Source organism: Pongo pygmaeus, chromosome 12, assembly GCF_028885625.2.
Source record: "Pongo pygmaeus isolate AG05252 chromosome 12, NHGRI_mPonPyg2-v2.0_pri, whole genome shotgun sequence".
NCBI lineage: Eukaryota > Metazoa > Chordata > Mammalia > Primates > Hominidae > Pongo > Pongo pygmaeus.
Genome location: NC_072385.2, coordinates 43,336,243 through 43,357,811, shown reverse-complemented (window position 1 = coordinate 43,357,811; position 21,569 = coordinate 43,336,243). Strand labels below are relative to the sequence as shown.

The following is a 21,569-nucleotide window of genomic DNA, read 5'->3' as shown; positions in this document are numbered from 1 at the left end:
GAGAAGAAAAGCTACATCTTTGAGTGGGGGACTGAGCTCCCTACATGTCTACAGTTGGTGACCTATGCCGAGGGTCCTCCTCTCCCCACAGCAGGATGTCCTCACCTAACCCCACGGTGGCTACATACCAGTCTGGGCCTGATGCTGACAGCGGTTCCCAGTCCTTCCTGGAGGACAAATGCATCTGTACTGGTTGACTCCTTCTACACACGTACCACCATTTTGACAAGGCTGGCTGGAGCATTCACTGATATCTAGGAAGATAAATAATTTTCAAATATAAGGATGTGAGTTCTAGGTCTAAAACAAATACAATAAAAAACCGATGAAGGGTTAACTTCCTTTACATTGTAGGATAACTCCCACTTTCTACCTGACCCCACCCACTCTTTCCACCCTCTCCACCGCAAGAGCTGCCAGGGGGCCGATGGGGCTGATATGCAGCCCTATTGCATCTCCATTCAGCGGGCCCTGCCCCCAGGCACACACTGCCCACCTGGGGCTCTGCATGCAGGAGCTGGCCTATGACCTGGCCATACCCCGCCCACAGGCACCATTTTCTAATTTGCAAAGGTGCAGTGTAGACAGCTGTAGCCAGACAGAAGTGGCTACCTGTGGGCATCTGCCCACATTGCCTTTGAGTCAGGCCCTGCAACCCACAAACCCTCTGCTCCATCGGCCAGCACCGGGGAGAAACACTTTTAAACAGGAACAAAATTCAGTGCAGTTTTAAAGGGGAGGGATGGCCCACTGGAATATCCAGGGTTGGGGAAAATGAATTCTCCAAATTCCCAACCAGAAGCCCTACTGTGCTTGACCAGGTAAGAGTTTTTTGACATTTCCTTAACGTTGGTAAAGGGAGATGTTCCTTGCTCATCTACACAACATTTCTGTGGAAAAGGTCTTTGTAGAGAGAGATCGTTATTTTAAAAAGCTCAACAGACTATTTTTCTCTGAGTGGTAGGCTTACAGGTGATTTTTCTTTGCTAGTTTATAATTTTTTGTATTCTTCCCTTTTCCCATAATAATCATGTATACATTTTTTTAATTAAAAAAAAAAGACTGTTTTAAAAGCTAGAGGCCACATGTTAGCTGGGCATGGTGGTGTGTGCCTGTAGTCCCAGCTACTTGGGAGGCTGAGGCAGGAGAATCGCTTGAACCCGGGAGGTGGAGGTTGCAGTGAGCCGAGATCGCGCCACTGCACTCCAGCCTGGGTGACAGAATGAGACTCCGTCTCAAAAACAAAAAACAAACCAAACAAACAAACAAACAAAAAAAAAACCCATAGTCCACATGTGCTTGTTATGAATTCCCTAAGCCCATTTTAGTGACAGAAATAGGCCATTTCCATCAGAGAGAGGCTTGTCAGTCCACTGACTTGACCACATTATCTTCGGAAAGAAAGCCGAAAACACCGCCTTGTTGGCATAAAAGCAGCCTTTCCTGCGTGTCTATCAAGAAGAAGAAACAGGTGCTTTGCTCCTAACGAGAACGACAGACTTGTTTTGGATGGAATGGGAGGGACTTAGGCTTCCCTTAAGCCTCCTGGAGATCGGGATGTCATCAGACTCTTAAACAGTTTCTATTTGTTGCAAAAAGACAAGACTGCCCGAATGCTGCTCATCCCTAGAGAAAGAGCCCTTTCAGTTTCTCAGTAACCTCAGCCTGGTTGCACTGTCCCTCATACATTCTGTTTGCAGATGACCGGTTTCCAGGAATGTGTCTGAAATGACTGTACACAAATGCTTGGGGTTGCTTAGAGCTTAGGGTTACTGTTTCTATCCACTGTCCAGCTCCATGGTTGCCCACCAGCGTAGTCTGGAAGTGGGCAGATCACTAGGCCGTGAAGTTGTGGGCAGAGAGCCAGAAAAGGTGAACACCAGTATCTTGTAGCTTGGCCCCAGTAGGGCCAGTGCCATGGTCTCTCCTTTGCTGCCTGCCAGAAGAAGGCATTGAGCCTGATCTGTACCTGAACCATGTGGATGGGGGTTGGGGATCATCGGTGCAGCAGAGAAACGCACAGGTGTCCCAGGACCGTACACTCTGTCTCCCTCTCTGGATCCACCCAGTGTATTCATTTCCAGACAGGCTGCATTCAGACTCTCTTTATCTGTTATCTTGATATGCAATCAGAGGCATCCAATGGCCTGATGTCCAGCCCGGCACCCACCCTGTGTCCTGATTGAAGTACAGTTGTCATCACACCCACGTATGTCCCAGGCTGTGGCATTCAGTCAAGTGCATGGCAGGGGCTGGCAAGCCAAAGCCCAGATGATAATTCTGCTTTCATCTGCTGTTCCGTGAAGATGAAACTTCACATAAGTAAGTTTCACCTTACTGTTTTCATGAAGCCTAGCTAAGGATGTTATATGCATGACCGAACTTTTTTCTTTTATTTCTAATTCCTTCCTGACTTTTTTATTTTATTTCTAATTCCTTCCTGGGTCCTATCAACTCATTTCCTGTTTTTCATTTTTCCAATCACCTCATTTTTGAGTGTTTTCTCATTTTTATCTAAACTGTTCTTTCCTTGCTTTTATCTTTTAAACATTTCTTTCAGCTTGTGATACTCTAGGTTATAGTTTTTATCTGTTTTATGGGCATGTCTTTCCGGCATTTCTTTATTGTCTGTAGAAATTTTACTCTTTTTTTATAGTATCCTCTAAGGAATTTGCCAAGAATCCTTTTCATTACTCATAATTAAGTGAAATGCTTTCCCATATAGCTTTGCTAACTTAATGACTCTGAAATTCTCACTTCACTTCTGTTGTTTTTCCAACGTGAGCAAACACAGGCCCTCACACTTTCTCAGCTCTGCCTCCTTTGCACTTTTGTCTGGATGACCATCTCTTTCATTTGCACCTATTTTCCTTGTTGTGCACAGTTTGGACTCTCCTCCCCTTAAAGTCTCCTTATTATTAAGACTTTGCCCTGGAAAATTTTGGAGGTTCCTATGGGGCAGGCTGTTCTAGCAACTGAAACTTCCTATTGAAAAGATGAACTTAGAGCCAGGTGTGGTGGCTCACACCTGTAATCCCAGCACTTTGGGAGGTTGAGGTGGGTGGATCACTTGAGGTCAGGAGTTCAAGACCAGCCTGGCCAACATGGCGAAACCTCGTCTTTACTAAAAATAGAAAAAATTAGCTGGGCGTGGCGGTGGGCACCTGTAGTCCCAGCTACTTGGGAGGCTGAGGCAGAATCGCTTGAACCCAGGAGGCAGAGGTTGCATGAGCCGAGATCGCACCACTGTTCTCCAGCCTGGGCAACAGAGTGAGATTCCATCTCAAAAAAAAGAAAAAGAAAAAGAAAAGGTGAATTCCATACCTGAGAAAACTGACCCAGAAAGGCTGGCACTGAGACAGATCCTAATCAAATGACTGAATTTTAAAGAAAAAAAAATATATTTTGGGGGCATTCAGGCAAAAAGACCAATGTAACAGTACAACAGCATCGGTTTAAAACAGAAGACACAGAGTGACATATTTAAGATACTCAAGAAAAATGTGAGATAGGTGTTTTATATCCAATGAAACTAACAACCAGTAAAAAAGCTGCATTTTTGAAAGTGGGAAAACTCAGGAAATTGCTCTAACTAGACAGACATCAGAATGAGTATGGCAGTGACACTCGCTGAGGCAGAAGAGACGTTATCAACCAATTCTAAGTTATAAAACTGATTTGGACCCTGATTCAAACAAAGTGTTAAAAAAGTGTGAGACAATTGGGGGATTTTTACTCTAATTAGATATTGATGATATTAAGGAATTTGCTGTGTTAATCACTGGATTTTAGGTACATAAGTTCATTCTACTATTCTCTGTAGTTTGGTGTGTTTGAAACTTTCCATAGTGAAAAAATCTTTTAAGATGCTTAATGGCCGGGTGCGGTGGCTCGCACCTGTAATCCTAGCACTTTGGGAGGCCGAGGCGGGCAGATCATGAGGTCAGGAGATCGAGACCATCCTGGCTAACATGGTGAAATCCCATCTCTACTAAAAATACAAAAAAATTAGCTGGGCATGGTGGCAGGCGCCTGTAGTCCCAGCTACTCGGGAGGCTGAGGCAGGAGAATGGCGTGAACCCGGGAGGCAGAGCTCGCAGTGAGCCGAGATCATGCCATTTAATAAAGCCTAGAATAGCCCTTACGAGGAAGTGCTTCCTAATCATAAAGATTTACATTTAGAAAGAAGAGGTAATGAAGAATTGTTCATGTTAATATCTATACACAGATGATACTGAATATATGCGACTTGGATGTATTTGTATGGGCTTAGATAAAAGACTAGAAGGAAATTCATCTTTTTTTCATTAATTTAATCATTTGGTAAATCAGCCAGCCAGTCAGTTACTCAGTAACTATTTATTGAGTGGCTACTATATATTTAAAAGGGAGCCCTTTCTACTCAAATCCTTTTTTTAAAGGTCTCAGGGGAAAGGCCTCATGATACAGAAGGTGAGATGGACTGAAGCTCTGCTCCCTTCTTATTGCAAAATGCCCTTCCAAAACTCCATCTGGCCCTGCTTTCCACTGGCCCTGCTTTCCACAGCCTCCCCGAAGTCTGCCTCTCCTGGCCCTTCCTGTCTCCTTTCGCCCTCCTCCTTCTCCATTTGACTTCTCAGTGCCCTGCAGGTCTCTGCCTGAGTCACGTTTCTGTCTCCACCCTCTCCTTGCAGGTCCTCCTACCACTGCCCATGGATTTCAGTACTATCTTATGCTAATAACTCCCAACTGGGTATCTCCAACCCTTCTGCTGCCTTGAGCTCCAGACGACGTCTACCCATCTAGGGGGGAATGAATGGATCTCCACTAGGGTGTCTTACAGCCATTTTAACGTAATATGTCCAAAATGGAATTCTGATCAATGACCCACACACGAGCTGTTTAAAAACAAACCACATCCATCGCTCAGTCTTCATTATCTCTGTAAATGACACCCTGCACACCATCATCCAAGCCTGAGCCTGGGAGCCTTCATTTCTCTTCCTGCCTCACAGCCCACATGGGATGGCAGCAAATTCCATCAGTTCTGTTTCTAAAAATACCTAGAATCTCTGCTACCACAATCTCTCCCCTGGACTTCTGCAATAGCCACCTATGTGTTTTCCCAGCTTCCATTCTTGTCATCTCCAATGCATTCTCTAGGCAGCAGCGACACTTGTCTTAACCCTGTTTATTGGGCTTAGAACTAAAATCCCACCACCTGCATGGCCCATGACTACAGTGCTGGCCTGTGTGTCTCTCCACCTCGCCCGGCTCACTCTCAGCTCATATAATCTCCAGCAACGAGGTTCTATAATTTCATTTTTCATTTCCTCAAATGTGCCAAATTCTTCCCTTCCCTGGGGGTCTTTGCTCATTCTCCTTCCTTTTCTTTTCTTTTCTTTTTTTTTTTTTTTTTCACTTTCGAGACAGGGTCTCACTCTCTCACCCAGGCTGGAGTGCAGTAGCATGATCTCAACTCACTGCAATCTCTGCCTCCCGGGTTCAAGTGATTCTCCCAGCTCAGCCTCCAGAGTAGCTGGGATTACAGGCACATGCCACCACGCCCGGCTAATTTTTGTATTTTTAGTACAGATGAGGTTTTGCCAAGTTGGCCAGGCTAGTCTCGAACTCCTGACCTCAAGTGATCCACTCACCTTTTCTTTTTCTTTTCTTTTCTGTTTTTTGTTTTTTGTTTTTTTTGGTTTTTTTTTTTTTTTTTTTTTTTTGAGATGGAGTTTTGCTCTTGTCACCCAGGCTGGAGTGCAATGGTGCGATCTCAGCTCACCGCAATCTCCGCCTCCCGGGTTCAATCGATTCTCCTGCCTCAGCCTCCCAAGTAGCTGAGATTACAGGCACCTGCCACCACGCCCAGCTAACTTTTTGCATTTTTAGTAGAGATGGGGTTTCACCATGTTGGCCAGGCTGGTCTCGAACTGCTGACCTCAAGTGATCCACCCACCTCTGCCTCCCAAAGTGCTGGGATTACAGGCATGAACCACCGTGTCTGGCCCCTCCTTCCTTTTCTTAAAACAGTGTCTGCCCTGTGCTGCCCAACTACCTGCTCTTTGCCTGGCTAGATCCCGTTCCTCCTTTCATCTCAGTGTCATTGTCCCCTGCTCAGAGGCCCTCAACTGCTCCTTGCCCCATGCTGTTTACTCTGTCCCTTGTTAGGTCATGTGTGGCCCTCACCACAAACGTCAGCTCGCTTCCCTTGGTGTGTGGCTGCCTGCTTTGCTTTGCCTCCCCTCTTAGCCTGTGCACCCCAGAGGCCAGGGCTGTGTCTGTGGGATTCGGCATTGAGTCCCTAGCATCTGGCACAGTGCTTTGTGCATGGCTGGTGCTCAGTAAAAATTGGCTGAATAAAAGAATGAAGGTTAAAAATAAAGGGTGTGGACGACTGACAAAGATTCCTTTTCACCAGCATGATGATAAGTGACAACGGTATTTATATCTCTCAAATTCGTTTCTTTGGTTACCCACGTTGTCAAAGGCACAAGATCTTCAGCTATGGTTCCCAATTCAGAAAGCTTTACATCTTAAAAACATGGCCTTCAGAGAAAGGAGGAGGAAAAAAGGAAAATAAAGGAGAAATGGAGAAAGCCAAGTGGCTGCTTTCCACACTGGAGTTCTGGAGTCCACCTATGCCTGCTGTTTTTTTGTTTTGTTTTGTTTTGTTTTGTTTTGTTTTGTTTTTCTCCCGAGATGGAGTCTTGCTGTGTCGCCCAGGCTGGAGTGCACTGGTGTGATTTCGGCTCACTGCAACTTCTGCCTCCCAGGTTCAAGCAATTCTCCCTGCCTCAGCCTCCTGAGTAGCTGGGATTACAGGTGCCCACCACCACGCCTAGCTAATTTTTGTATGTTTTAGTAGAGACAGGGTTTCACCATGTTGGCCAGGCTGGTCTTGAACTCCTGACCTCAGGTGATCTGCCGCCCTGGCCTCACAAAGTGCTGGGATTACAGGCATGAGCCACCGCTCCTGGCCTGCCTGCTGTTTTTTAATGGCGTAATTGTGTGTAATTTCCTTCCCTGACAAGTTGGGTTCATCACTGTCTTTCCAAGCAGCTGACTAGGGTTGGAATGAGGGACAATTATGACAGCACTGCCAAATTTGTCACTGGCACTGATATTTTGGGCCTTGAAATGAATTCTCTGTAATTAAGAAGATTATGCCCCACCCCCTATCCGTGGTCATAACACATGGTGACCACACGACTGGTGGTTTGGAACATGCAGTGGGTGTGCTCAGTGGTTGCTGGTAAGTTTCTAGGTTTGGTCACTAAATTGTTGAGTTCCAGCCTGTGTCCCGTCCACACCCTTAATACTGTCACAATTGGTCATCAAACAGCAGTCAGGAGCACTATTTCTCCCTCCTGGCAGGTTTGGCTGGCACCGCTTTGAGGCTCTTGCTGGAGACAACATCCATGAATCACATCAATTCCTGCTGAGAACGGAAGTGTCGGTACAGGCACAGTCTACTCACTTAGGAGGGGCCGTGGCCAGCAGCTGCTGGAGCAGCTTGGTTGTAACACATGAGTATTTTTGTTCAATCACCACCATGGAGTCAATGCCCAGGCCCCATCTACGCTTCAAGAGAAGAAAAATCTCCATCTAAGATCTCATCCTGGACTGGCCATCACCTTGTTCCCTGAGTTAGTCCTTCCCAAGTTTTTGATAGCACATGCTGCCCGAGTAGGCATCCCCAAGGTGGGCTGCACCATGCAGCTCTTTGGTGTGGAAGTCAGGGAAGAAGGAAAAAGGGCTACGCAGGAGGCTATGGGGAGATGAGAGACGAGCACAAGGTGCATCTGAAATGAGCTGGTACATCCAAAGGCAAGACTCGGGAGGATACCACGTTGGACCACGGGAAAGGTCAATAGGCTTGCTGAACGCCTGGCAGGTGGGACCGTCTGCTTTGCACCGTGGTCCTCCAGGCAAAGTCCGCCCTCCACATCTCAAGAAAGGGAAGTCTGCCCAGCAGGGCTGTGGGCTCTGATCTTTGTAAGAGTTGGCTTGGCCTTCCCAAAACATCAGGGCAAGTAGCAGTGAACATAACATAACATAACATAACATAACATAACATAACATAACATAACAACAGGTGTCTTTCCTGGACAGAGATGACACATATACATCTGTCTACTGTTTTGCCTGTGGCTGGCAGTCATTCTGACTGGTTTGGGCCCAAAATGCATTAGCACTTCAAAATTTTCAATATATTTTCTGCTTCTGGCAATAGCAAGAACGAACCAAGTGGTGCTTCTCAAAATTTAGTTAACAGCAGTATTACTTAGGGAACATATTAAAAATGCAGATGTTTTGGGTCTCATCTATAAAAGTCCCGACTGGATAGGTCTTTTGAGACCTCAGAATCTATCTTTTATGAGCTTCCTGTGTGACTCTGGAGCACCTGAATGTTTGAGATCATGGCACAAGTTAGGATGCGGCAGGACCCTCTTTTCCATTGAGGGGGTCCTGCTGCAGCGAGGCAGGTGCAAATGCATAACTAAAGCACCCAAAGTCAAGAAGGAAGCTCGTGGACACACCCAGGATCCTCTAGGAAGGCATTCTTGGCCAGCCACTAGGATGGAGATGGACTGTGGGGAGCGCTTTGGGTCTTCACCTTTGTCAAGTAACCACGTGTTCCTTAGCTTGAGTCACTTCTCACGACTATGTTCCCGGGCCTCCAGTGTTTTGTATCTATCTCCCTAAAAAGGCATTCTTTCTGCTATCTTCTCTGATGAACTCATCTTTTCATTTTAATCACATGATGTGCATTGTAGTATGTCACCATTGAGGACAGAATATTTGGATAATATCTGAGCAAGCAATAAAAAACAGCACACACATAAGTAAGATGTGCTTTCACTTGCAGCACCGCTTGGGGGCGCGTGGGCAGGTGCAGCCCTTCGGCCGAGTGGCAGGCAGTGCTCAGTTCAAAGACAGCCCGAAGCCAGTAGGCCCCCTCCAGCCACAGATACACAGCCCAGAGACAAAGTAGGGCGATACGAAGGCCTTATCAACATTGTTTGTGGTGGCCGGGAGTTGACTGCAATCAGGTGTCCATGGCAGGGGGTGGACAGATCAGATGTGGGGGTGCACCCCAGAGAGGAAGAGGCAGCTATCAGAGGCACTGGAGCAGACTGCACGTGGCAATGCAAATGGATCCTGAAAGTGCTGAGTAGACTGAGAAGGAAACCAACCAGGGTCTGTAACTCAATCTGTAAGTTAAAAATAGTGACACCCAAAGCAATAAAAATGAAATATCTGTGTGTACCCACTTCCCTTGCCATGGCTTATCACCCAGGAGGTGCTTAACCTGGCTTGAGATCTTTCAGAGTCAAGTAAGTAAATACCAGATATTGGCATTTCCCCTGTTTTGTTTGCATGTTACATGACTTGTATTTCCTGGCTGGTTCCTAGGTGGGTCTGAGAGCTGGTCATCAACCTTTGAACCATCATCACTCTTTCCAGGGGTCAGGAAAGAGAAGCCTAAATTGTAAATGTGGTTCTGGTTTCCCTGAGCTTCTCACGGCAATCCATACTCATCTTTAGGATGGCATACTTTCTGGAGTTCCTCTATGTTTTCAAATAATTTAAGCATCCAAAGTCCTCTCTTGGCCAGGTGCGGTGGATCTCACCTGTAATCCCAGCACTTTGGGAGGCCAATGCAGGCAGATAACTTGAGGCCAGGAGTTCGAGACCAGTCTGGCCAACATGGTGAAATCCCTTTTCTACTAAAAATACAAAAGTTAGCTGAACGTGGTGGTGGGCACCTGTTGTCCCAGCTACTCAGGAGACTGAGGCAGGAAAATCGCTGGAACCCAGGAGGCGGAGGTTGCAGTGAGCTATTATGCCACTGCACTCCAGATTGGGCAACAGAGTGAGACTCCGTCTCAAACAAAAACAAAAACAAAAGCAAAGTCCTCTCTCTACTCTGCTGTTTGCAATCTTCTTGTTTATATAATGTCCGTGTTTCTCCTTCAACTCTTTGGCTAGAATCATGGACATTCTGCCTCAGCAGATGTCCCACGAACCTTGCTCTGAAAATGACTGGTGACTGGTAGCCAAGATTTTTTTGACCATGGGTTTTTGAAAAGCCAACAGATTTTTTGTGCCAAGGCTGATTTTCCTCTATATCAAAAAAGTGCTGTTTTTAAACCTAGCACAGAGAGAAGCCTTCTCGTGCCTCCCCCACACAGTGGACTCTCCTGGAGCCTGTTGATACCAAGTCCCAATGCAGACAGAAAGGACACCTGAGGAGTTTCCTCAGCCTCAGAGGATACCAGCAGGCTCACAGACAGACTGCGGGCCCAGAACGGAGCAGCCACAGGAGCATCATCCTGCGGTACCTTCCTCTGGTCCCTTTCCCCAACCCACGAGCAGCTTCTTGCCCTCTCATTGATAAGAACAAGTCACTGGTGTCCAGAGCAGAGAGTGGTGTGAAGGAGCGCAGACTCTGGGGTCAGAGTGTCCAGGTGTGAAGCATCTTAACTGTGCCCCCCACCCCCCAGCTGTGTAACCTTGGGCAAGTTCTTTAACCTCTGTGTGCCTCAATTTCCCCATATGCAAAACAAAACTAAGTTATTGTGAAGATATAGTGAGCTCATACAGATAGAGACCAGCGCCAACCCGGCATGGAGGTGAGTGATCAGGCATATTGGCTGCTGTTCTGTGGCTGAGGAATGATTAAAGAACCAAGCAGAAAATGTTCCAAGCAATGACCCTTTCTATGCAAGAAACCCTTGCTATGCTGTGAAGGGTCCAGCGCAGTGGGATGGGAAGGAGAGACAATACCTCTACAGTGGGGCTGCTCCCCTGTCCAGGTGCCATTGGGAAGACACACCACGCTGCTGGGCCCGACCAGCCGGAACCCAGGGTTGCAGGTAAAATGGACTTCGTGATCCACTAAGTACTTGCTTCCAAACTTTCTGCCATCTGCGGGGGTGTTCAGAGCCGGGCAGGAAACTGTAAGGAGAGATGGAAGGATTACGAGCTCCTCATCCTGGACCACAGCACTTAGACATTACTGAATTACAGGACTTCCCATCTTGAAGTGCCCTCTGTTGCATGCCTGCTGCAGGCTGTGTACTGTGCTAGTCATTCTGCATGCTGTGTCTCATCAAGTCCTCAAAGCTCTCTTGGGGATGGGTGGTACGATGCTTGCTTAGCAAAAGGTGATGAGACTGGGGCTCGGAGACACTAAGTGCTGTGTGCAAGGCCTCGAAGCATGGGAGGCCCACCCTGCAAGGATCCGCCTCATCACTGCCACCTACTCACTCTGGTTTTCTGGAGCTCCAACCCCACTGAGTTTCTTTAGGTCTCCTGAACAGGCCGGGCTCAGCCCCAGCTCCAGGCCTGGGATTTTGCTCCTCTCTGCCTGGAATGTTCTTTCCTCAGAGCTTCCACAACTGGCTCCTTCTCACTCTCCAGGTCTCCACTCATATGCCACCACCTCCCCGCATGTTCCCTGGCCACCGTGCCTAACCCAGACCTCCCCAGACACTCTTCCCCAGGTGCTCACTCTGCTCTCTTCTCAGTGTTTGTAACCATCCGAATTTTCTTATTGACTTGCTTCTTTCTAGATGTGTTGTCAGTCCTCTCCATCAAAATGTCCTATGTTCCTGTGTATCCCCAGCACCAGCCCACTGCCTGGCACATAGTGAATACTGGATAAATTATAAATCATTCTTGAACAAATGAATGAATGGAGCCTTATTTATTGCATCTTTACTATGTGCCAGGCACTATATTAGGCACTTGGGCTATATCCATGAACAAATAGACAAAACCCAACCCTCAGGAAGCCCACCATCTAGCAGGGTAGATAATAAGCAATGGCGAAGTGTGGGGCCATGTAGAAAATGAAAGCAGGGAATGGTGCTGGAGATGCCAGAGAGAGCATCATTTGAATACGGTGGTCAGGGCAGGCCTCACCAGAACGAGTTGAAGGTGAAGGCATAGCCAGACAGATGTCTGGGGAGGGCAGAGGGACAGCTGGTCAAACATCCTGAGGCGGGGATGTGCCTGGCAGGTCTGAGGAATGTCAAGGAGGCAACAGGACTGGAATAGAGTGGACAAGGTGGAAAGTAGTTAGACATGAGTCAGGCAACAGGAAGAAGATGGCTCAGAGTTACACGGGGCATTGGAAAGAAAACAAAAAGGCCATGCAACTTGTTCTCCGTGTGAGACCGGGCCACTGGAGGTTTGAGCCCAGGCAGGAAGCAGCCTGACTCTCAGCAGCACTCCTGCTGCAGTTTGATGGTGAAGTGCCCATACAAGAGGAAGGGGAGGGAAGCTCACGCCAGGGTGGTAGCTGAGCGTGAGGGACATGGTTCAAATCCTGGCTGCTCTGTGAAGATTTCCCGAAGGACTGACGTGGTTGGAGAGAGACGGGGTGAAGCTAGCCTGTTCCTCTTCTTTTTGCAACAGAGCATCATGCATGGGCGACAAGCGAATGCCCAAAGTTAGGATGGCGTGGATTTGGATTCAGTTTAGATGGAAATTCAGAGCCACTTCTAAAATGCATTTAAGGTAAATTCCAAGTGTCATTTGCCATGTTCGTATTTTAAACAGGCACAAACAGAACTGTTGCTTCAACTGTGCAGGTCAAAACAAGTGACAGAGTCACTGAGCATCCCCCATGAGGATGCACTGATCAGGGTGTCCTGGACCAGAGGCCACTAAGGAGCGTGATGGGCCTCCCTGTCCAGGAGTGCAGCTGGCAGGATGCTGTAGCCCTGCCCAAAATCCCACCTGGGCTGGACACAACCCGGGGTTCTTTGAGGAGCAGCCGTGGCAGCATGAGCTGGGGCGGAGGGAGGTGCCGGACCCTCCAAGGATGCTCGGTGGCCTTTGGCGATTGGGGAATATCTGCCCATTGCTGCATCGCCTTCCTTGAGTAAAGCTCCAAGTTGGCCCCCAGTGGTAATAACCTTGTGAGTAGAAAGCGAGTGAGAGCTCACGTCCCAGGACTCGGCTGCTCCCGGGGTGCTGCCTCAGCCTCTGAAATAAATTACTTTATAGTTCTTTTTTTTTAAAAATCTAGCACTTTATTGTGTTAAAGAGTTTTAAAATGCATTGGGGGAAAATAGTAGGTCTCTCTGGGGATGAAAAAATCTTTAAAAACCTCAACAAAGGAAAACTGCCTACAACTCACAAATACACCATACTTTAATAGATTGAACAGTATCCGGCACTTAGTAGATGCTCAATAAATGTGAATGGAGTGGATTAATGGATACAAATTAATTAAAAATCAATTTGTAGTCACATCCCAAACGGGAGCTGAAGGCCCTTCTCTAGTGACAGTAGGAGAATGTGCCCTTTGGTTGATTCTGTTCATGAGGAGCACATCCTACTGAGTGTGCAGAGCCATAGTGAAGCTCCCTGTGCCTTCCGAGGTGAAGTTAGCATGTAAGGAGTCAGATCCACAGTTAAGCAGTCTCAGCAACACGGGGACATGAATCCGCTGAGGCTGCTCTGGATGAGCCCTGAAGCTGATGGGTTGTGATGATGCACCCAGGAAAGAAAGACCAGGAAAATAAGAGGGAGATACTTCATATGGAAGCCGGAAAGGAAGACCAAGAATTCTCCAGAACTAGAAATTATTCTTCCTGACTCCCAGCAAATTCCCTTAAAAAAAAAAAAAAAAAAAAAAAAGGCAAAACAGGCCTGGCACAGGAGCACCTTCCTGTAATCCCAGCACTTTGGGAAGCGGAGGCTGGAGGATCGCTTGAGCCTGGGAGTTCAAGATCAGCTTGGACGACATAGTGAGACCCCATCTTTAAAAAAATTTTCAAAGTCAGGTGCAGTGGTGTGCACCTGTAGTCCTAGCTACTTAGGAGGCTGAGGTGAGAGGATCGCTTGAGCCTGGGAGGCTGCAGTGAACTAGGATCACTCCACTGCTCTCCAGCCTGGGTGACAGAGCGAGACCTTGTCTCTCTTAAAAAGCAATATGGTAGTTTTCCCACTATGTGCCATTTGATCTGGGCAGGTGTCTGGCTTTCCTCCAGGTGCGGGCCCAACCCCCACCACACCCTGAAAAGGGATCCTGACAGCTGCCTGTCCTCTGCAGTGCTGTCAGAGGATCAGCCTCTGCACGCATAAAGTACCCAGCACGGGGTCCCCCACACACTTAGAGATACAATACATGATGTCAATTTTTTAAAAAGAGAATTTGCCACTTTAAAACATGTTGTACATTTCAGAGATGAAAGCCCCTGAATCTTGGGAAGGAGGATGATAACTGCCTGTCTATCTATCTAGCAGGCAGGGCCCTCTCACATGGGCAGGGGAATTGTATAACATTCCCTGTGGGCTCCACTGAAACTCCCAGGGACCGCAGGCAGCTCTGACCCCATGAAAACAAGGAAGGCTTTGCGGAGTCAGGCCTTGAGCAGGAAAAAAAAAATCACTAGATCAGGGACCTCTGACCGCTAACTTACTTGTCTTGGCCTCAGTTTCCCCATCTGGAACAGGAAGGAAAGACACCCTGCCTGCCCCGTGGAGTTGGGGTGTGTGGAGCCCCAGTGAGGGCTTGGGCCTCACAGTGCCTTGGAAAGTGTGAGGCTTGGCTGGTGGTTATTTCTGCAGCTGTGGAGCCAAGGAAAACAGGAAGAGACTCAGTGCCATTGAGAGCTGGATTTGCTACCATCATCTCCGAGAAGGTAGGAAATCCAACGCCTTCCCCAGGAAACTTCAACTCACTCAACAAAGACAGCCCTTGATAAATGTGTCTGCAGTGAGTAAATGATGTCAGATATTCCACAGGCTCCTGACTTTGAATGAACATGATGACTGCCCCCTGCCCTCCAGCACCCTAAGAGACAGGAGGAAAACCAGCCGCCCATCTCTGGGCCTTGGCGGTGTGAAAGCTGTTACAGGGCAAGCATGAAAAAGTGCCCCTGTGTCTGTCAGAGTCTTGCCCTCATGGGAGGGAGTCTGGGGTGTTCGCTGTAGCCTCATCAGACAAGTGGAGCTTGTCCTCAGCGGCCCTTCCCTCCCAACCGCCCTGGTACTAACGGGGACTCCCTGGAGGGTGCACTTTCACGCCTGAAGCACTGGAGCCAACCTTGGTCATGGAATGGAACCAGTGTATTGCACTGGCGCGGGCTGGGGATTGTGTGTGTGTGTGTGTGTGTGTGTGTGTGTGTGTGCACGCACAGAGGGTGTGGAGGAACTCAGTGCTTTCCACTCAACTCTGCTATGAACTTAAAATTGCTCTAAAAAATTATATTAAAGTAAAATCAAAAATGAAAACGAACCAAAACTGGATCCAACTTGTGGATGGGGAAGGGAAAAGCAGTGCGTGATCTAAAAGTGGCGCCTTGCAACAGTTTGGTCAGTATGAAGACATGATAGTTGTTAAGGCTAGAATGAAAACGCTTCAGAAGAAAAGGGGTGACATTCAGGCCGAGGGAGAAGAAAGAGGGCAACTGCCTTTCTAATGTACTCACCCCACCCCCACTGCCACCAACCAGGGTTACAAATGGGCCACATATTGGCCCGGCGCGGTGGCTCACGCCTGTAATCCCAGCACTTTGGGAGGCTGAGGCGGGCGGATCACGAGGTCAGGAGATCAAGACCATCCTGGCTAACACGGTGAAACCCCGTCTCTACCAAAAATACAAAAAATTAGCGGGGCTTGGTGGCGGGTGCCTACTGTAGTTCCAGCTACTCGGGAGGCTGAGGCAGGAGAATGGTGTGAACCCGGGAGGCGGAGCTTGCAGTGAGCCGAGATCGTGCCACTGCACTCCAGCCTGGGCGACAGACAGAGCGAGACTCCATCTCAAAAATAAATAAATAAATAAATAAATAAGGGGGGCCACAGTTGGAAGATGGAAGGTGATGGGGGAAGGGTGAGGGGTGACGAAGGGCCCTCCAGCTGGGAGCATCTCAGGGAGAGTGCTTGAGTGCTGCACTGCCACCCCAGTAGTGCCGACGTGGGGACCCACCTGGAGGGGCATCTGGGGCCACCCTGCTCACAGAGTTCTGCAGCGCGGCCAGCCGGCTCTTCATGTGCCGGATGCCCTCGGCGAAGCGTGTCTCCTGGCCCTTCAGCAGCTGCTGCAGCTGGCGGATGGCCGAGAGGAGCTGCTGTTTGCTGAGACAGTTCTGCGGAGAGAAGACATCGCCACCACCACCCATTGAGACTGACTCAGTCTCACATGCTCGTCTGAGCTTCCGAAATCACAGAAGCCGCGGGGTCCAAACCGCGTTTGAGGCTCACTAAACGCAACGTAAAAGTGAACTGCCGCTGGACAGCCCCAAGCACACATATGGTAGCCCCAGTTCACCCCTTGACAAAAACAAAATGCAGGCAGGACGGATGACTCTAAATGACCGGGTGGATGAACAGTTATTTGAACCCAAAGAGCCTTATAATCACTATGCTGCCACTCTGAGAGACTCTCTCTAATTCTTCACTCTAAGTTAATGCTCTGAAACCCCTGGGCCTTGGCAAACATTTTCTTTCTGTCACTCTTAGACGTTTTTAAAAGCAAAGGGCCAATAATACATGTAAAACAGGCAAAACAGGAATGCCCAATGGTTCCTATTCTTTAAAGACATACAACATGGGAAATAAGAAAAAAAAAATCACTAGAGTTAAAGAGGCATTCAATAAAAGCCAATGTTCAGTTCTGATGATTTTTTTTAAGCCTTAGAAAGGCTGAAAATGGAAGATCATGCTTATCATGAGTAACTTAAAGCAGCATCCAGCATCATACTTTTTGTTTGCTTGTTTAAACAACAGAAACTTATTTCCTCACAGTTCTGGGGCTAGAAGTCCAAGATTAAGGCACTGGCAGTGTTAGTTTCTAGTGATGTCTTCTAGATGGCAGATGGCCACTCTCCCGAGGTGCCAGCATTCTACTTAATGCTAAAATTCTCAAGGTTTCCTGGCCGGGTACGGTGGCTCATGCCTGTAATCCCAGCACTTTGGGTGGTCAAAGTAGGTGGATTGCTTGAGGCCAGAAGTTCAAGACCAGCCTGTGCAATATAGTGAGACCTCATCTTTACAAAAAATTAAAAACTTCAGCCGGGCGCGGCGGTTCACGCCTGTAATCCTAGCACTTTGGGAGGCTGAGCGGAGCGGAACATGTGAGGTCAGAAGTTCGAAACCAGCATGGCCAACATGGTGAAACCCAGTCTCAATTAAAAATATTTTAAAAATTAGCCGGGCATGGTGGCAGTTCCCTGTAATCCCAGCTACTTGGAAGGCTGAGGCAGGAGAATCGCTTGAACCTGGGAGGCAGAGGTTGCAGTGAGCCGAGATTGCACCACTGCACTCCAGCCTGGGCAACAGAGCAAGACTCTGTCTCAAAATAATAAATAAAATAAAATAATTAAAAACAAAAAAATTAGCTAAGCCCGGTGGTGTATGCCTGTAGTGCCAGCTACTTGGAAGGCTGAGGTGGGAGGATTGCCTGAGCCTGGGAGGGAGGTTGCAGTGAGCTGCAATCACATCACTGCACTCCAGCCTGGATAACATTGGAACCCTATCTCAAAAACAACAACAAAACTAAATACTTCCAATCTCAACTGCCTTTAAGAACCAGGACAGGCTGGGTGCGGTGGCTCATGCATGTAATCCTAGCACTTTGGGATCACTTGCATCCAGGAGTTCAAGACCACCCTGGGCAACAGACTGAGACCCTGTCTCTACAAAAAATAAAAAATTAGTTGGGCATGGTGGTGCGTGCCTGTAGGCGGGAAGATCACTTGAACCTGGGAGGTTGAGGCTGCAGTGAGTCATGATTGCACCACTGTACTCAGCTTTGGTGACAGAGTGAGACCCTGCCTCAAAAAAAAATTAATTGCCTAATTAAGAAAAAGAGCCAGGACATGAAAAATAGTAAAAGAGGGGTGAATCAAGTGGGGAGGATGGGACCTTGGCCTTGTGAAGCAAGGAGGTCTCTACAAAGGCCATTCACATTCACTGGGGGCTGTGTGTTACAACAGCACAGCCTGGACTCTGCTGCCTGCACAGGAGACAGGAGACACATCAAGACAATGATGATGGTTATCTTTAGGGATAGGCTTATGGATCATGTTTTAATTTAATTTAATTTTTTTTATGAGATAGAGTCTCACTCTATCACCCAGGCTGGAGTGCAATGGCACAATCTCTACTCGCTGCAACCTCCACCTCCCGGGTTCAAGTGATTCTCATGCCTCAGCCTCCCTAGTAGCTGGGATTACAGGTGCCCGCCGCCATGCCCTGCTAATTTTTGTATTTTTAGTAGAGATGGGGCTTCGCCATGTTGCCCAGGCTGGTCTCGAACTCCTGACTTCAGGTGATCTGCCTGCCTCGGCCTCCCAAAGTGCTGGGATTACAGGTGTGAGCCACCACACCCAGCCTTAATTTTATTTTTTCTACTTAATTTTTTTTCTACTGAGTATTGGTTTTATAATTCTAAAAAACTCTCTAAAATACAGTGGGACAGTAAAGTGGCAGGGAGGTGTGTGGCCCCCACAGCCAGGGTGGCTTCCAGCCTCACCAGCGAGGCACCACAACCACAACTATCACCACCACTGCGGTGGGAACCGAGCCACTGCCGCTCTCCCAGGGAGGCTGCCAGGCCTCTGCACCGTGGAGATTTCACCAAACCGATGACTCACTGGCCAGACTGAATGGATGCTTTTGACACAGTTGAATCCCCAGTTGCCCCTGGAATTCGTTAATCCCGGGGGCTCCTGGGCCTCCACCATATGCAGGGCCTGACCAGGCACAGCCCCAAATGCAACTGCTCGGAAGAGAAGTTTGGTTTGTTTTCCTTCCTCCTCCCCCATTGTGGTCCCTCCCACGCAGGTCCTGGGGCACTCGGGAGCGACCTCCAGCAACCCTGTACCTGCCCAGCACCGTGCAGCCCTCCCACCCAAACCTGATTTCCCACACCCACATCCCCTTCCTTAAAAAGGGGGGGGCTCTGCTTTTATAGATGACTTCATGGTTTACATGTCAATTGCATTAGTGTACTTCAGTCTACAAAGAGCTTCTTCGCTGTAACAAAGAGTAGTTCAGCTACTGGCGGCAGCAACCCTGTGGAGAAATGGGGCTTGTCTCCATTTCATAGAGAAAGATATGGAGGCTGAAAGTCAAACACCTTGCCCCGAATTATGGGGCTTAGGAGCAGCAGAGCCAGGCCGGGAACTCTGACTCCCACCCAGCCCCTCTGGCCACCCCAATGGACTGCCTCCTTTGATCTCACAGGGTCCTGTGTGGTGAATGATCTTATTGATGAATTTGCACTAGGGATTGATAGGACTGAGCCCAAATGCCCCACAGTAGATTTCTAACTCCCGTGCAAAGTTCAGGTTGGGCGCCTGGGCAGCGGGGGCAGGAAGCGTGAAAGGAAGGTGGAGGAGACGTCCTTGCCCACATCCAGCCAGGTGAGCAGCTGCCTCCTGCGCTACGAGCTGGCCAGGCCCTGACAGCTGAAAGTAGGTTCGCGGAGCCACAGCTGCCCCGGGTACATGGAGGGCTCAGTTTTGAAACCGGGAGAAATTTGTGCCAAAGGCTGTGCTGGGAAGGGCAAGCATACTGCCAGAAACCTGGGGTGATGGCCTGGGGCTCCAGGAAGTAAAGGAAGCAGGGGAATGTGTGTGGAGGGACAGGGTCTTGTTTTCTACTTGGCCACTGGGCAGCCAAGTATTTCTAACCCCAGTGCTGCTGGCTCCAGGCACAACTGCCCTCTGCTTCCAGTGACACTTCCTGCTCCATGGGCAACAGGCGCCAGCTGCTTTCTCCCCGGTGCTCATTGAAGGTGAGATGTGCCCAGCTTGCCAGTTACCACTGAAAAACCTTAAACATCTTCAAGAGCAAGCAAACCAAGGCCTCATCTCCATCCCAGGTGGGGAGGGAGACAGAAAGGCTGCAGGCTGACTTGCCGAGGGAAGGTCAGGAGGCTCTGGCCCATCCCAGCCTCCAACCTCTCTGGAGTGAGGCTAGTGAAACAGAGTGTGGTACAAGGAAGCGCCCTGCTGCTCTCGGCAAGCCAGCATGCCGGGGTTGGGGCCAGGGAGCCCGAGAAGCAGAGAGTATCTGTGCTTTGACATGAGGTTTGAGGGTCTGAGCTGCAACTGCTCCTAACAGGGCAGGTCCTGGATGCCATGCTCATCTGTCACCTGAATTGGCACAGGCACAGACATCACTGAGCTCCTTTGCAAAGCTAAATGATGAAGCTGGAATCCTTACATACCAAGACAAGCACCCATGAGACCCACATGGGGACAAATGAGGTCATGTGAGGGGCCTGAGACCCCAGTGTGCCCTTTTTCCAAGCTGAGAAAGTTTATCATTTTGCTTGATCATAAAAAGAAAGCATAATCTCTGCAAAACAATTCAAAATACAGAAAAATGCATTCAAACAAAGAACAAGCCCCACAACCAGAGACAACCGCTGTTAACTTTTCGTTGGGTTTCAAGTCTAGGGTTAGATACAGCTGCTCCCTTGCACAGATGTCATCACACAGCCCCACAGGATGCAGGTTCTATGTCAGCTCTTTCCCCTCAACACTGGCTGTGGCATCATTTTCACATTAACGAGCAGAGCAACCCGTCTGTCTCTGCGTCTCAATTCTCATTCCTCAATGCGCTCTTTTCAGTCTGGGCAGGGGGCTCCTTGCCCACAGCCACAGTTGTCTGCCATTCCCCTCCCAAACCCACCACCCTCCCCTGCTCTGAGCCATGCATGGAAGCAGGCCATTTCCTTCCGTGCACATGTGGCCCTTGCCGAGGTCAGGCCAAGGGTGCTGTGAGGGGCTGTGGGACGGACAGGAAGCCGGCCGGACCCTCAGGGGCTGTCCACCTGCTGTTCAGTGAAGGGCTGGCTTTTGGGCGAGGCTTTCCCATCTCAGGGTTCCAGGTCCCAACTGTGAAAAGCAACCCCAGGCTCTGCACAGCCCTCCAGAGCTGACCTCCCACTCTCCAAGGTGGGATTGGGTGAAGGTCAGATCCAGACAGGGTGGCAAGGGGAGGCCCCTGCACCCCAGGAAGGACACAGCGTGTTCCAGAGGCCGTCCCCTCGAAGCTGAGGAAGCTGCCATGTCTGGGCCCTCACTTTCCCAGGCCTTTTCCAGGGCTCTTGAGGCGCCCCCATTTTAAATCTTTTTCTTAGAGAGATCCCCTCAAATGGTATAAATTTTCATCCCTTCAAAACCAGTCGTGGCCCAGCTTGTGTCATTGACAATAAACAATGACAAATAGTTTCCATTTCTTTGAATTAATAACTTCTTTGAAATGGAACCAAGAGGAGACATGCAGTGAAACTCTTCCATCTTTGAGTAGAAAAATATCAAGGTTTACCATTTCTGTTATGAAACTCTTTAAAGGGGTGAGTACTTCATCTAACTCGACACCAATGGCAATGTTTGCAGAGAACCAGTTAGAGAAGGAACAACAGATGTCACCCCATCCAGGTTTTTCCAAGCTGGGGTAGAGGCGGCATGGATGGTTCTGGAAGACGCAGACCAGTGCTGAGAGCTGGGTGAGGGAGGAGCTGGTTTTAAGGCTCTTGGAAGCAAGAAGGCCCACGGAACACTCCATCCACCCCTGCCCTTCTCCGGGAATTCTTGTCCATCTCCCC

At 48.8% G+C, this 21,569-nt stretch overlaps 1 protein-coding gene across 2 annotated transcripts in view; it reads right to left on the bottom strand.

Moving 5' to 3' along the window:
• The window catches only part of FBLN7 (fibulin 7), a 54,963-nt gene that overhangs the window by 18,946 nt on the left and 14,448 nt on the right, over positions 1-21,569 (bottom strand). For both annotated transcript variants that reach the window (XM_054475091.2, XM_063648557.1), the window contains exons 2-4: positions 15,936-16,095; positions 10,777-10,947; positions 129-254 (exon numbers count right to left, since the gene is read on the bottom strand). In XM_054475091.2, coding sequence (XP_054331066.1) covers positions 129-254; positions 10,777-10,947; positions 15,936-16,095 — 457 coding nt within the window. The remainder of the gene's footprint in view (positions 1-128; positions 255-10,776; positions 10,948-15,935; positions 16,096-21,569) is intronic.